Source organism: Eublepharis macularius, chromosome 10 (assembly GCF_028583425.1).
Source record: "Eublepharis macularius isolate TG4126 chromosome 10, MPM_Emac_v1.0, whole genome shotgun sequence".
NCBI lineage: Eukaryota > Metazoa > Chordata > Lepidosauria > Squamata > Eublepharidae > Eublepharis > Eublepharis macularius.
The window spans coordinates 32,516,236-32,531,233 of NC_072799.1; the positions used below are offsets into that span (position 1 = coordinate 32,516,236).

The 14,998-nt window shown below is 43.2% G+C and overlaps 1 protein-coding gene across 4 annotated transcripts; it reads left to right on the forward strand.

Moving 5' to 3' along the window:
* The first annotated feature begins 30 nt into the window (after nucleotides 1-30).
* On the forward strand, nucleotides 31-14,894 carry GAR1 (GAR1 ribonucleoprotein). 4 transcript variants are annotated; one of them, XM_054989877.1, is made up of 8 exons: nucleotides 31-93; nucleotides 1,089-1,239; nucleotides 6,589-6,762; nucleotides 6,856-7,010; nucleotides 12,203-12,262; nucleotides 13,155-13,293; nucleotides 13,516-13,593; nucleotides 14,313-14,894. In XM_054989877.1, exons 2-8 carry the CDS (start codon nucleotides 1,206-1,208, stop codon nucleotides 14,324-14,326), a joined length of 654 nt encoding a protein of 217 aa, XP_054845852.1. In that variant the 5' UTR covers nucleotides 31-93; nucleotides 1,089-1,205; the 3' UTR covers nucleotides 14,327-14,894. The 4 variants fall into 4 exon arrangements, with proteins under 4 accessions (XP_054845852.1, XP_054845855.1, XP_054845853.1 ...); XM_054989880.1 differs by lacking the exons at nucleotides 31-93; nucleotides 1,089-1,239 and adding an exon at nucleotides 2,434-2,461; XM_054989878.1 differs by lacking the exons at nucleotides 31-93; nucleotides 1,089-1,239 and adding an exon at nucleotides 2,969-3,246.
* The last annotated feature ends 104 nt before the right edge of the window (nucleotides 14,895-14,998 follow it).

Sequence of the window (14,998 nt, forward strand, 5' to 3'; positions counted from 1 at the left end):
CTTTATATAGACACCTGTTTGGACCAACTGCTGCGCACAAATGAGAATATTGCCTGCCCTACCTCTTTCATGTCCTGAAGCTCATATTTCAAGGTTCGTATGGTCAGTTGCTCAATTTCTTGGCAAATGGATAAAAAAACATTGTGTGCTTAGTTTCGGGAGTGCCGGTTTCTGGGAAGAGTATTAACTAAATCAACAAAAGAAAATCTAGTCATTCATAATGATGAAAAGTCAACAAATAATATGGCTCTCTCACACACATTCCTAAAAGTAATTCAGAATAAATATATTTTTATTCTGACCTACTCAGCTGCATTCCTAAGAACACTTTCCTTGGAGTAAGATATACTGACTATAATAAGACTTACTTACAAGTAGACCTGCTTCGGATTGTCATCCTCCAGATAGTTCCTGGAGTTCTCCTAGAATTGCAACCGATCTCCAGACGACAGGGATCAGTTCCCCCGGAGGAAATGGTAGCTTTGGAGGGTGAACTCTATAGCATCACATTTCTGATGAGCCCCCGCTACAGACTTTACCCCCAAATCTCCAGAAATTTCCTAAGCTGGAGTTGGCAACCTTAGGTTGCTTCCATAAGGCCATGGGCTGGACCCACATGAGGTGTGCAGGAGCCACTACCACCACTGTGAACTAGTGACACCACCAAGCTAGTAGTAGTGGCGCCAACCTTGCATGAGGTGAGAGTGGCCCCTGCCCCTCTCATGAGGCAGGTGGGAGTCATTGCAAGGAACAGCAAAATGAAGGGAATGGTCTCTAAGATGAACTATACAAAAAAGGGGGACCCAAGGTCCAAAGAGACCACCAACTAGTATAATATTATGTTTTTGTATTTTTTAAGAAAGTGTAAGTGCAATATGTGCAAAAATTATTATTACTTTGTAAATAACACTACTGCCCAAATATTGGGTCAACCGCATCAGTATTCCATAACCAATGCCAAAAATATCTGTTTTTAGAAAATACATCCATAGAAACATTCATAAGGTCTATCTCAATCCTGAGAGTGACAAGGTAAGTATAGCTGTCCAAATCTGAGCCGGAATAAACTTTGTTTCTTCTTTTCATAGGCAGAGTACTCCAGGAGAAGCAGATGGAAGAAAGATCTCCTGGGCAGTTGGCAACGGGTGCGCTAGCCTTGACTACATCCCGTTTTGTGTCACTTTGTCAAGCCAGACTTTTACTGCATGTTCCTTCTCAATACAATCCTACTGAGCATTGGTGAGTTTCTTCCTGTTTGGGCAGTAGTGTTATTTACAAAGTAATAATAATTTTTGCACATACTGCACTTGCACTTTCTTAAAAAATACAAAAAAATAATATTATACTAGTTGGTGGTCTCTTTGGACCTTGGGCTCCCCTTTTTTGTATGGGAGTCATTGCAAGCCTGTTTCTTCCAGGACTATTTTGGCCTCCCAATCTGTCCCTGATTTCCTACATAGCATTTATTTCTTGATATACGGTGAAAAAGTCAGCAGGAGTTAAGTCCTTACCAAGGTTGCAAATGAACAGTCAGGTTCATGGAAGTGAGTAGAATTAAGGTTGCACTTTAACTCTCAATCAGAACACATTTCCATGTAGGAAATTTGTAACTAGTGAAATCAACTGTTAGAAGACCCATGATCCAAAGCAGGGGCAAGCATTTTTGACACCCTAGATGAATTACTTTGCCTCCCCTGCCACCAGCTGCATGAAAGGCAGCACCTCCAAACTCATACTGGGACTGTGGCTTGTTATGTTTTAGTTCTAGATGGGTAGCCATTCGCAATATAAAACAGGAGTCCATTAGCACCTTAGAGATTAACATTTATTCCAGCACAAACTCACTGATTCACAAACATTTATACTGGATTTTTTAAAAAAAGTTTCTAAGCTGCCAATGGATTCCTTTTTTGTTTTCTTTTTAATTTTTTTTAGTTATTGGTAATTTTAATAAATGCATAAAAGGATATAGCAATATTCCAGATGAACAAATGTATCCAGGAGTGTCTGAGAATTTAACAGTACAATCCTCAACTTAGAAGAGTGTAACTCTGTTCAGGACTGCACTTTAATTTACCAAATAATAATGTCACACTGAAAGTAGGACAGCAAAATTAATATGCACACAAAACCACGTCAGGTTGCAGCAAAAATACATCTCATTAAATTGATACCTTCATCTTCTCCTCATCCCAAACTGAATTCTCATGCTAGTGAAAGCTCTTTTCAGCCCTTTCCCTCTGTTTGCCTGAAAAACAGGCAGCTTTATATGCAGGTATAAAGTTTTGAATTGTTGGAACTGAACAATTTCTGAAATGAAATTATTTATTTACTGTATTTATTGTCTTTTCTCACTGAGACTCAAAGCAGATTAAACAGACCTCTAATAAGAGCAACGTAGGTTGGTATAATCAATACGGGGAAGGAGCAAAGTGCCGGCACTAGGATTCCCGAAATCTGAGTAAGCATAGCAGTTTTTGTGCTTTAACTCCCAACAGATTTAAATCTGTCAAAGGCAGATTTTAAGGGATATACTGCGGGGGTGGGGGTGGGGGGTGGAATCCCCTCGACTGGGGATTTGTAAGGCTAAAGTTCTGTAAATTCTTTTTAAAAAATGACCAAGCAAACCAGGGTGATATGTTGACAGGAGGACGTCTAACGCGGGGAGTTATTTGAATTTGGGCCAACTACTAAGCCACGCGGGTACAGCTCTCTTTCGCAATTATAGTATTTTGGACGAGAAGTCACCACAAGAGGCAATGGCAGCCATCCCAGAAATGCTGGGCTAGAGCGGCATCTTCCCAGTCGTTCTCTAAAACCAAGGCCAATAACCGCTTCCAGGTTAATACTGGAAAGTTCAGTCTGTCTGCCCTCATAGAGGCGAGGGGAAAAGAAGGCGGAGACAATCAAGCTAAACTTGTGGCAGTAATTGAAAACCGCTCTTGGAGCCTGTCTTACTTTTCATGGGCTCAAGAGCCGGAAGAGTATGATTCTCCTATCTCTTACAACATCCCTTGCCCTCTATGATCTGCAAGGCCTCCGTTCGCCACTGTCGTGAAACACGACCGGCTTGCGCCTTACGGCAGGCCCTTACCGGCTGAGTTTGGGATTGGGAGAAAGCTGTCTGTGTTGCGCGTGCGCCGAAAGGAGAGCGAGCGGCGCTGTTGTTGGAGGTCATCAGAAGTGGCCGGCGCGGGTTCCTTTGGCAAGGACGACACGTGGGAAGGAGGAGAGGGGTGCCTTTAGGTGAGCGCGGTTGTTGGGCTGTCGCGAGTGGTGGTGCTTTTTTGGCACCAGGCTGGCGGCTTCCTTTTGCCGGTCCTGCTTATGAGTGGCGCGGGCAAGAGAAAGTTCAGAGCCCGCTCAGCCAGGAGGAAGCTCCAGTCGGGTCTATGGACCCCTTGCCAAAATTTCAGTCTTAGGAGATTATTACCCTTGAAGAGAGTCGCATGGAGTTGACTGGGGTTTATTTCTGATTTTAAAATACAGCGCCATTCTGTGCGAGCTTCGTTTGAAGTAAGTTAGGCTTTCGCGGGCAGGAGCGCGGTGATTTTTATGTTTTTGTTGCGCTGAAGAAAGCTTCCATCGAGGAGAAACTTTGTCCGAACAAATGTTGGAGGCCCAAGGTTTGGATCATCAGCAGGACCGGACTCCAGTGGCACCTTAGCGACCAACAGGGTTTTCAGGGTGTAAGCTTTTGAGAGTCAAAGCTCTTCTTCAGAAGAGAAGAAGGGAGATCTGACTCTCGAAAGCTTACACCCTGAAAATCCTGTTGGTCTATGAGATGCCACGGGTCTCCAAACCTGCTGTTCTACTGCAGACCAACATGGCTACCTACTTGAGAACCTCGTGAGTAACTGAACAGGGCAGGCAGGGTCTCTGAAGGGAACACAGGATTTGAGTCTTGTGGCATCTTAGAGACTAACTGGAGTTTTTTGTATAAGCTTTCAAGAGTCATAGTATCTGAAGAAGGGAGCCTTAAGTCTCAAAAGCTTACACCCTGAAAATGTTGGACTCTAAGATGCCACTGGACTCTGTTCTATTGCAGGCCAACATGGCTACCCACCTGAAATTTGGATTGTGGTTGAATTTTATATGATTATGTGCTGCTGTTGTCCCTTTTTGAGAACTGAGCTGAGACAAAATGTTACTGGTGTTCCTAATAATACCCTTTAAAAATAGAATGTATAATCTGGATGTCATCAGAGTATGGATCACAGTAGCTGTATCACACTTTTTGTGAAAGTGCTGTAACTGGCATAACAGCTGAAGCTGCTAAAAGCTGCTACGTGCCATAGAGGAGACAAGGCATAGGCCAGGATTCAGCAGCATCCCCAAGCTATGAACCTGTTTTTTTCAGGGGGACTGCAACCCTTTCCAGGACAGAGTGACTCATCAGTGTTCAAGCAGATGTGACAGTTGTCATGTAAGACATATGCTGTCCTTTTCAAACAACCAGAGATGGATTGCACAGAGAATTGACAGCATTTACATGGGTGCAGGTTCTTCCCATGCAGTGCGATCAGAGTGACCCTATCCCTCAGGAGCAGGATTTCAGGGGACATTTTGGGCTTCTGTTGGGCAGGGGAACTGCAAAAATCATGTTTTGCAAGCAAAAGTCTGAGTTTCTATGGAAACACTCTGCAGTTTCCAGACCCTTATCTACTACTCCAGCAGGGGGAGTACTGCCTTGGCCTCTCTCCAGGTACTCAGAATCTGTATTGGGAGATGAATTGGCTTAGTACACACCTTAACCATCTTTTTCTTTTCTCAGGGTTGAAATGATAAAACTAGTTTCACATAGGACTATTACCATTTTTTTAAAAAAACTTAATTTGTTAATTGAGTAAATGCATACATGATTAATTAAGTTGATTAAATCAGCATGAATTTGCATACCAGTTACAGCAAGTTCTGTTTTTAGATGGCCGACCTACGTGATACAATAGCCAACAGTCCTATTTCGGCTACATGCACAGCCCTTTCAGTATGGTGCCAGCCACCTAGTTTCTTTAAGTATTTAAAAATAATGAGTATCTTTCCCACTTGCAGCAAATCAGGGCAATCCACAAGCATAAACGTTTAACAAAAAAACCCAACAATAATAAGTCATTCATAATAAGAAAGGGAAAGAAAACAGTTATTCCCCAGTCATGATTTATAAATCATAAAAGTTGGGAGGAATTCCAGTGACTACCTTCCTGTCTTCCTTCACTGAAGAAAGACTTTTCTTCATCAGAAGAAATGATTCTATGCTGGAGGAACCTTTCCCTTGAAGGAAAACATGGCAGAAGAGTCATAGGGCCCAATCCAGAGTTATCTGTCGTCTTTGTTTCTGGATGATGAATGTAAGATGTTGAATTATTTCTGTGACTTAAATAAGTTATTCCAGGCACCTGATCTTATAAAGAGCCTCCAAGATTACTCCACTTTAAAAGTGTAAATTTTCCAGAAATTTAGAAGCCATGTTAAAAAATTGAAATTGGGGGAAGAGGATTGAAACATGCAATACTAACTTTCCAAATTACACCTATTTTTCTGTTTTAATAACAGATAAATGCATAATTATGCAAACAAATGCATAACAAATGCCAATTAATACATCTGTCTTTGCTAATGATAGATGTATTAATTGGCATGCTTATGGAGTTTTAAAGTATAAATGCCTTAGTTTTCTACAAGCAAAATTGCTAATTTACCCAATAATAAGGGAGAGAGATCTGCAGACTGCTGTACTTTATGCCAGCACATTTTACTCATTCCGGGGGGCGTGGGGGGGGGACTTTCATAGGAGTTTTTCCTTCTAGTGCTCTCCTCCCTAAAATTTCCCAATTTTTTTTCCATTGGAAAAAAATGAAAAATATTCTCAGACCTTCTTTATATACTTTTTGAGTGAAATTTGAGTCCAGTTGCACCTTAAGAGGCCAACTAGATTTCCAGGGTATGAACTTTTGAGGGTCACTTCGTAAGATACAAAGAATCGTAAAAGGAAGGAGTCTTTATAATCCAGACAGAGGTTGGGTGTGGTATTGCAAACTAGTGTCAGGAAGCTACCTGAAATACATGTAATTAGCTTGATAGTGCCAAGTGCAGAAAATTAGCATCTGTAGTGCAAGAAAAATCGTATGTCCTGATTCAACCTTGGGTGGGTCCGTTGTTCCAGACTTGCAAAGGAACTTAGTTTCAGCAATCTCACATGAAGTTTCTCTCTTTGAGAACTGCAGCTTTTAGGTCAGCAATGGAATGTCTTAGAAGATTAAAATGTTCACCCACTGTTTTTGAATGCTGTGATTATTGATTTCAGATTTATGTCCATTTATTCTTTTGAGTGAGAAAAAACAATTTCACTAATTAAAAATGTATTGCCCGGAATTTCTTAATTTTTTCTATTAAAAAACCAGCAAAAACGGTTCCCCTCCCCCCGCCCCAGGCTTTCATATTTCCACTGTGCTTCATAGCTGTTTCATTCTTTGATATATTGACTATCACTGTGATCAGTATATACAGGGTGATGCAATCTCCACCCAGTTGTAGGAAGGCCAGAAGGGTTATTAATTCCAGTGAACTCTTTCTCTTTGAACAAAACAGAGGAGATGTCATTTCGAGGAAGAGGTGGAGGTAATCGGGGTGGCGGCTTCAATCGGGGTGGCGGCGGCTTCAACAGAGGCGGACGTGGTGGTGGAAGAGGTGGATTTGGCCGAGGAGGAGGCGGCCGTGGAGGCTTCAACAGATATGATCAAGGACCTCCAGAAAGCGTAGTCAGTAAGTTATATTCATTTTGGACAGATTTTTTAAAAAAAACCTTACATTCTGAATGAATGCATGATACCAACATCTCTCTCTTTTTATTTATAGTACTGGGAGAGTTTATGCATCCGTGCGAAGATGACATTGTTTGCAAATGTACCACTCAGGAAAACAAAGTACCTTATTTCAACGCACCAGTCTACTTGGAAAATAAAGAGCAGATTGGGAAAGTGGATGAAATATTTGGGCAGCTCAGAGACTTTGTATCCTTTAATAGTGTACTTTTTGAATGTTTGCAGAAGATCCAGTTACCAAGAACTTACTTTACAAGATTCATATCTATGTTCCACATTTTTTTAAAAGGGGAAAACCCAAAGTGGTTAATGATAAAATCTGAGATAGAGCTGAGCTCTGGAGACTTTAAAGGAACTTGGCAGTTTCTCTCTCTTTTTTTACAAGCTATGGGATAAGGCATTTGGTATTTCATCCTAGCAGACTAATGAATTGGATCTTTGCATTAGTTCGGACGCTGGTAGGCTGCTATGGTAGTTCACTTACCATTTGTTTCTGCAGTTGTACTTGATCTTTTTACAGTTTGGCATTTTTTTTAATGCTTCGCATTTACAAGCTTTATTTCCCCCCTGTTTTTTTATTTAGTGTGAAAAGAACTGCATTGATTCCCCTTTCTTGGACAATGAGGCCCTGTAGGTAGGTCAGAGGTTATTGTGGACAAATCCTGAATGTTAGTTTATTAGATTCTTTTAACTGAACTACAGCTCTTGACCCTGGAAACACATATTTGGGGACCAATATCTAATACTTTTGTCCTCTAGAGGCTGAGGAGCAACTCAGGCAGTTAAAGAATTGGAATGATGTTGTAGATTTCAAAGATCATCATATGGTATCATAATGTTCAGGAAAAGAAAAGTTGAAATGTGTAAGTGCAGGTTCAGGCAACAGTATTGGCTCTGTTTCAGAGGATCATAGTTCTTTGTACACTCAGAATTCTGCAGTGCCGTCTAACCCTTTCAAAGCTAATTCTGTTCCGTACAAACGCAGGGCTACCAGTTACGCTACCAGTTACGGTAATCACTGCTCGATGGGACCACTTACCATCAGAGATGTGGGGGTTGGATCCTGCTGGCTTTTTTGCTGGTGCAAGAGGGAGAACAATCAATCTTGTCTGGTTCTCCTCCTCACTGCAGCCCTGTCTTGTGCTGCCTGTGTCCTTGCAGAGCCCACATCTCCCAGCATAGCCCTTTCTCCTTCCTCTTAAATCTACAGAAAAGCTAGTAGGAGGAGCGAGCCCGTTGGCAGCCAGTTTCTGGGTAGCTCAGCCTCTGTGCTGCAAAAGTCAAGATTGGTCAGGTGTAAATAAATGGACTTTTAACAGCAGAACCTATTCATAAAGTGGCTTTTTTAAAAAAAATGTCTTTTTGTGTATAGATTTTAACGTGATGGCCTGATTGAAGGATTCAAGCTCAGTTTTTGGATAGAATTTCTCCAGTTGTTTAGTGCAGGAACCCCTTACGCTTATTGTCATTGGGGATTTTGATTTAAACCCTTTGTAGACTTTCTGGGGACCATCATGGTCAGTTTGAAAGGACAATTTTTCATGGTCTCTTGTCTGTGGTCTGGCTTTTCCTCTCTGAGTCGAGGGGATTTGGTTTGAATGACTTGGCACAGAAATGGATTGGCTCCAGTTGGACTGGAAAAGTCTCTTAAGGATTAGGTGAGAAGTATTTCCAACCTAGTGGAATGTATTTACCAAATAAAAATCATGAGTTAAGTGGGTTCTGCAGCTTACTGTTTTCTCAGAGAAGCTTTCTAAAGTGCAACTGTGTTTGGTTACACTAAATGCTTCTAAAGGACAGCTGTTCCCATGGTAGCAATTGTTACCATCATATTTTGTGAAATGACTACAACTTTTTCATATTAAACTTTTAAGAACTGGGACTACTGGCTCAGAATGCTAATCCTGCCTGAAATGAAAACTGAAAAAGAATTATGTAATACACATTCCTCTACAGAAATTCTAGGGTTTTCTAATACAAAATATTAAAAAGGCAGTCATGTGACTTGCACATTGCATAAGCAAAACAAGCGTTCCTCTGTTTATTGAGAGAGTGTCGTGGAATGAGGAACAGTTCCAAACTCTATGTAGGGACCCCAGTGAGAGATGGGCACACACAGCCATATGAGCGCACCGCCTCTTGGAACTGTTGGACAGAAGGAGAGAGAGCTGTCACCGTGGCATAGCTATTGGAACTATCGGTGAGAGATAAATTGTTTGATTGTCTCTGCGTGTCTGCAAGACAGAGTGGAGTTGAGGAATCCCATCGTAGCAGTGGTGGCGTGGAACCGGCTGACTGAAGCAGGACTGGCACAAAGCAGTAGGAGGTTGGGGACCCATTCTACAAGCACTCACCATGATGGGAATAATGCCTCCTCTGCTCCACTGAGAGCCGCAACCAGCCCCGTGCTTGCTCAGAAGGAAACGCACACATGCTGCTGTTTTAACTGCAACTCTGACCAACATCTCCAGAAAAACTGGCCCACTTAGGGGAGGAAGAAGAAAGCGGCTGACATCAACCCAGTGCGTATGCAAAGTGCATTGAAGTGCAATACTTAGTGTGGACTGTAGCAGAGAAGGGAGAATTCATCCAGGTAGGGGGCAGACACCTCTGGGTGGTTTATGCTTCTGTGATTGAAATATCATCTATATGCCCATTTGCTCAGCCCTGGGCAGGTAATTTGGCAGGTAATGCCAAATGAGTATGTGCTAGTGAAGCCCTACGAAAGCCCTGTTGTTAAACTCTCAGAAGCCAGGTGGAAGTCATATAACCAGACAAGGTTATTGGATGTTTTGGTCCATTGCACACACCCACTCAGTTCATAATTGGGACAGATTTGCATGCACAAGCAGTGAGGATGGGAACCGTGATCAGGAGCCAAGCGGCAGGAAAAGCAAGCAAGGGGAGCAGCATTGTGAACCCGGCAGAAGCGTTCCCACCCACTCCAACATCACTTGCTTTGCATAATCCCCTGGCTGCTGGAGAGCTGAAGAACTGTGTAAGAATGACTGAGCTGGTGGGGGGCGGAGTTCCCCGCTCATGAGAGAGACTGGGATTGAATGACTGATCTAGGAAGGGGGGCAAACCATCTACCTTGCAAGGGGGGTGTCTTGCTTGGGGACGAGCCAGAAAGTGGCTGGTCAGTTGATCTGAGTGTGCATAGTCGGTGCAAGGGCTGGGGGATCCATGAGCTGGAGTTCTCTCCCTCCCTTACAGCTCGGCAGAAAGCATAGATCCAAGAGCTTGTTGCTGGCTTTGTGCCCACTTCCTCAGACAAGCCAGAGAAGACTTTCTTGGCAGAATGTTCCTTTCTGACTGGGGATCGCCCTCTCCTCTATGTTATGGGAAAGCAGGCAGAGTGTATTGAGGAGGAGGAAGATGCTGGGGATGGAAGTGATTCAGCTGTCCACTCGCCCCGGGTTGCTTCCATCGTTTTGGCTGAAAAGCCCAGTGGGTCAGTCTGATTTGGTGAGGACTGCTGTAAACTGAATTCTGTTACTCAACCTGGTGCTTACCCAACTGGTACTCTGTTAGACCAGCTGGAAGAGTAAAGTTTTATTAGCAAATCTGATCTATTGCAGGGTTACTGGCAGATCCAACTGAGTGCTGAGGACCAGCCCAAATCCGTGTTCTTCATGCATGTGGGCTTGTACAAATTTACTGAGATGCCTCCAGGCTGTGAAATGCCCCCTTGACCTTTCACCGTTTGATGAAGTGCTTGCTCCAAGGATGCCAATCGTTTGCTACAGCATAGCTCAATGACCAGCTTTTTTCTTAACTCTTGAGCATGTCCTACAGCACATGAAAGATACTAGGCTCGTGCTTAAAGCCTGTAAGTGCCAGATTGGGCATCCAGAGGGTGGGGGGGGGGAGAGATCTGGTCTCCAAGATCTGATCTCCAAGGTGGAAGTATCTGAACATTGTCCACCCTGCCTCTGCGCACAAAGAAGATAGATAGCATACTAGCAGAAATTTTTGCCCCAGTATAGCACCCTGGCTGCTCCTCTGACAGACTTGTGCTGCAAACAACAACCAGACAAGGTAGTCTGGAATGACTAATGTCAGGCAGCTTTCGAGGCTCTGAAAGCCAAGCTCGTGCCTGGACAGGCACTAAGAGCTCCTGGCTTGCAAAAGACTTTTATGCTACAAACTGACCCTTCAGAGAAGGACCTGGGGGCTGTGTTTTCCCAAGCGGATGACGGGGCCTTGCATCCAGTGACCTTTCTGAGCTGCAAACTTTTCCCATGAGCAACAGCGTTCCATGATTGCGAATGAGTGTTGGACAGTTGGGCGACCAAAAAGCTGCATCCACATGCAGCTGGACTGAGCATAGAACCAGAACATTTTATGGACTGGGCCGTCACCTTTCAGAACTTTGAGTTTGAAACCCAGCACATCCCTGGGAAGAAGAATGGGGTGGCTGATGCTTGATCTAGGCAAGAACATTCTTGAGAACATTCTTGAGAACATTCTTGAGGAAGGTTGGAATGGGAATTAACCCTGTAATTGCTGTTTTGTCTGTGCCTTGCAGCAGCCTGCTTTGTAATGATGTGAATGTACACTCTGCTTATGCCCAGTGGCTATGTGTCACTGTGAGTAGTGACATTGTATGCAACAGAGAACCTTTGTAGTAGGGTTGTATTGTGTACTGTGTGTTATGAAGTGTGTCGTGTAGCTTTTGCTGTTTGTTCCTTGCTCTCATCCAGATATAAGGGTGGGATGCCTTGTGGAAACTTGGTCGGCTTTGGGTTCCAGAACCTCAAGCCCAAGTTAGTTAATGTCTCTTAGGTACACATGGGGGAAACCCTGAAAAAGGGACTGACCCTTTGTGGGTGGGTGTGAACGTATGTGACTGTGTGCATTGGACTGCATGTGAAGCCGTGCGCCCACCTGTTGGCTCCTGGCCGGGAGCCTGATGCAAAGAACTTGTAAGTCTCTCTTAGTTAGAAACCCTTTCACTGTCTTCTTAGCCTGAATCCTAGTTCTGTACTGTATTTACTGTAGAGTTGTGCCTTTGTAGTAATAAGGTTGATAAGGATAAGATGCGTTGCCTTGATTTCTGCTTTGTCCCTGACCATTAGTACATACTACCAAAGTAACCCGTGGGGCAAATGTACCCCTGGGCAGTTGCTCGTGATCAAAGGGAAGCCCCTAGCACAAGGCAAGTATCGGCATGGTGGCATGCTACCGAAGGAGTAATCCGGTGTCCTGCCTAACACAGGGGCTGGAGGGTAAAAGAGAATGGCTTCCTACCCGAGTCTTCTAGCCAGGGCTACATGCCAATGAGAGGCTGTTGCCGTGTGTGTGTGGGGGGGGGGGGCGCTGGTTGAGGAAATGTTACAGGGAGTTAGAAATGTGTGTGATCCTTAAATCTCTAACAGTATTTTTCAGTCAAATTGTCAGAAAACATGAAAGCGTCTTCCTTCAAAAAGCTACAAAAAGTGAGTTTCTCTTAATGAACGTTACATGCAGCTTTTCCTGTGAAAAGTTTAATCTTCCAATAAGATTGGTTTGGATCATGCCTGTGAGGCAGGGTGGAGGGGGTTAGGTCCCCCCCCCCCCCCCCAGCCAACCTCATTTCCTAGATAGAAATAATCTCCGTTCCTCTTGCTGATATTAATCTGGTAGAGGGGAAAGACAGGTACATTGTGGATGCTAGTCTTTTTAAAAATTTCCCCATCCAGGGCAAGAAACACCTGGAAGGGGAAGTATTGGGGATGGTTTCTTTTGAGGAAACATCATGAGGAGAAAATGGTTAACCTCTTCCCCTGGCCCAGCACCATGTCTCAACGTCTGTGCCCCCCCCCCCCCCGGCACCATGTTGCTTTTTAATCTTAAATCACATATTGGCAAACCCACAGTCCATTCCTAAATGGAGTTACTCCAGTTTAAGCCTATTGCTTTCAACAGGCTTAGACTGCAGTAACTCTGCTTAGGATTTTTTATATATAGTTATATATAACTATAACATTGTTAAGGGCACATTTATTCCAGACATGCCCATGAGATGTGAAATAAACTAGTTTAAGTTGTTTTATGCATGGATATCCTAGCAACTGCCATTCTGCCTTCCCTGCTTGGCCCTCGGGACATTGAAGACTTCTCACCCTGGGAGGAGGGGCTAGGGAGCCACCCTCCCAGCAACTGCCATCCTGCCATCAGAGGAGATTTTTATTTTTATTGTTTAATTTTTTTGGATTTTTATTACTGTTTTTGTATCGTGAGCTACATCGAATGCTGTAAAGTAGAAAGTCAGCAAATAAGCATTTTAAATTAAATAAGTGTAAGAAAGAGGAGGTTCAACGAAGCTGAGCTCTGGCTTTTTCCCTGCAGTTTTTTATTGATCCAGCAAAATTGCTCCCACTGCAAAGGTTTTTGCCAAGGCCCCCTGGTGAGAAAGGACCTCCAAGAGGAGGAGGAAGAGGAGGACGTGGAGGAGGAAGAGGTGGTGGCAGAGGTGGCAGAGGTGGAGGTAGGTAGCATTCTTTACTGCAGTGTGTTCAGATGCGTGTGATGAAACAATTTGGATTTTTTTTCTGGGAAGGTGGAACAACCAGTTCTTAAATCCAGAGGTTTTGGGAGACTACAAATACCTCTCTGTATACTTCTCTAGACCGTACAGTTGCCAGTCTCTTTTCCATACCTGTTTGCTGACCATAAAATCTAATCTGTCTACCTCTTTACCTACTTGCAGGTGGTTTCCGTGGTGGCAGAGGTGGTGGCAGCGGGTTCAGAGGCGGACGAGGTGGAGGTGGTGGCCGTGGATTTAGAGGTAAAGCGATCTGTATAGACATTTAAATTAATGGTGTTGATTCCAAGAATGAAGTGATTAATGTCGCCATTGTTTTTGCCGCTGTAATGTCTACAGCAGACATTCTAAGCCATATTGTGGGTTTTGATGTTTTAGTTGAGGAAGGGTTTTCAAACTGTGTTGCAAGAAACTTAAGTGTCCTTTGAAAGCTTATCAGGTGCTTCAGTGGGAATATCAGTAACAGAAGATGGTCTTCTTTGAAGTGTTGCTTGGCTACTATCTCTGGCCTGCAACCCCAAGCCGGCTGGTGTGCGTTCTGGCACATGCTGCGTTCATGAGCAGCAGTGGTAAGGCTCAGAGGATCTGATCTGTAACCTGGGCATAAACATGCATTTCAGAACCTTCTCCGGAGCACATTAGGGCTTTTGGGGCAGATTTATCAGTTTTGTGAATCTCCTGTATTGTGCAGAGGATTGCATTAAATGACTCTTGGGGCCCCTTCCAGCTCTGTGATTCTATGATTCTACTTCTCCCAATTCAAGTTAGTGTAGAAAAGGTTCCTTGATAGTAGGTGATTTGAAGAGTAGTAGAGCACTTCCAATTCTCTCGATGTTTCAAAGTCTCCAGTGCAAATACCAGAGACTGAACACAGTGCTGCAGGAGTCTATTGTAAGAGCTTGTACCTTCTTTCCAAGCACTGGGCATAAAGGAGCTAATTTGTGATTTGTCTTTTAAATTAGGGAGAGGGCGTTAAACGAAGATCTGGAGAACTTCTGGCTTCATCTACAAGACGCTCCAAGAGGATTTCTTGCCAGCTTGAATGCTGTCAAATGGGCTTTTCAGCATGCCAGTTGACTAAAGGAATAACGTGCTATCTTACCTTTAGTTCATGGATAACTGTTAAGAAAGGACAATTTTGGAAAAACTGCAAATATCTTACAGTTCTGACTTTGAAATATATTTGACCTTGTTTTTATCAGAGGTGAAATGGAATGTTATTTTTCTTAAACAGACTTTATGCTCTTTTTTTAACTGAAAACCTCACCTTGAAGAGGGAAACTAAATGAAATAATTTGCAGATTCAAAATACCATGCACGATGTTTTGTACTTCCTTCCCTATTTCTCCAGAACTCAGTGGTTTGGGTTTTTTTGGCAGTCTTGGGATAGTGTTTCATGAACCTACGAAAAGTGTGTGCGTTAAACAAACTGAATACAATTTCACAATTATATTTATAACATTCCTAAATGCCATTTTTGACATTAATAATACTAGTGTCAAACTCTTAATTACATTTGTAGTATTAAAGCTGTTTCGGCTGTATATATGTTTCTCCCGTGTCTAATTATCTCTTGTGTTTAGACATATACAAATAATATATTGTTAAGTGGTGTTTAACGCTGCACCAACCCTGTATGAGAGGGTGG